The sequence below is a fragment of the Anas platyrhynchos genome, chromosome 31 (assembly GCF_047663525.1).
Source record: "Anas platyrhynchos isolate ZD024472 breed Pekin duck chromosome 31, IASCAAS_PekinDuck_T2T, whole genome shotgun sequence".
Lineage (NCBI taxonomy): Eukaryota > Metazoa > Chordata > Aves > Anseriformes > Anatidae > Anas > Anas platyrhynchos.
Window position 1 is genome coordinate 3,439,178 of NC_092617.1, and position 1,208 is coordinate 3,440,385.

General features: G+C 49.8%; 1 protein-coding gene across 1 annotated transcript; it reads left to right on the plus strand.

Annotated features, from left to right (window-relative positions):
• Window positions 1-315: 315 nt before the first annotated feature.
• LOC139999982 (olfactory receptor 14J1-like) lies at window positions 316-930 on the plus strand. Its single transcript, XM_072029660.1, has one exon. The coding sequence runs from the start codon at window positions 316-318 to the stop codon at window positions 928-930; it is 615 nt and encodes a 204-aa protein (XP_071885761.1).
• The last annotated feature ends 278 nt before the right edge of the window (window positions 931-1,208 follow it).

Consider the following 1,208-nt stretch of genomic DNA (forward strand, 5'->3'; position numbering starts at 1 on the left):
CTCCTGCTGGCATTCGCAGACACGCGCGAGCTGCAGCTCCTGCACTTCACGCTCTTCCTGGGCATCTACCTGGCTGCCCTCCTGGGCAACGGCCTCATCCTCAGCGCCGTAACCTGCCACCACCGCCTGCACACCCCTATGTACTTCTTCCTCCTCAACCTCGCCCTCCTCGACATGGGTTCTATCTCCATCACTGTTCCTAAAGCCATGGCCAATGCCCTCTGGGACACCAGGGCCATCTCCTATCAAGGATGTGCTGCACAGGTCTTTTTCTTTCCCTTCTTGGCGGGTGCAGAGTTTTTTCTTCTCACCGTCATGGCCTACGACCGCTACGTTGCCATCTGCAAGCCCCTGCACTACGGGAGCCTCCTGGGCAGCAGAGCTTGTGCTCAGATGGCAGCAGCTGCCTGGGGCAGTGGCTTTCTCAATGCTGTCCTGCACACGGCCAACACATTTTCCCTTCCCCTCTGCCAAGGCAATGCTGTGGACCAGTTCTTCTGTGAAATCCCTCAGATCCTCAAGCTCTCCTGCTCAAATGCCTACCTCAGGGAAGTTGGGGCACTTGTGTTTAGTATTTCTTTAGCCTTCGGTTGTTTTGTTTTCATTGTGGTGTCCTATGTGCAGATCTTCAGGGCAGTGCTGAGGATGCCCTCTGAGCAGGGCCGGCACAAAGCCTTTTCCACGTGCCTCCCTCACCTGGCTGTGGTCTCCCTCTTTCTTAGCACTGTCATGTTTGCCTACCTGAAGCCCCCTTCCATCTCCTCTCCATCGCTGGATCTCGTGGTGGCAGTTCTGTACTCAGTGCTGCCTCCAGCAGTGAACCCCCTCATCTACAGCATGAGGAATAAAGAGCTCAAGGAGGCACTGAGGACGTTATTGCAATATTCAGTATTTCAAAAAGGAAATGGTCTTCTGCATCTGATTCCCTGAAGTATACCTGGAGAAGGCAGAAACACCTTTGTTCATATATTTCAAAAAATTCTCATCCTTTTCAATATCATACCAATATTCTAAATAATTTTATAATTTCATTTTATAAATTTAAGATGTTTTTCTTCCTCTGTCTTCTTCTAACTTTTCTTTTTACCCAAAGATCTCATGTAGAGGTGCTTCTAAGCTCTTTGTAGCTAACTAAATAAAGGAACCAGCAGGTAGGCAGTTTCTGTGGATCTCATTTCTCATACACTCTTCTCAGGCACAGCAGTGGT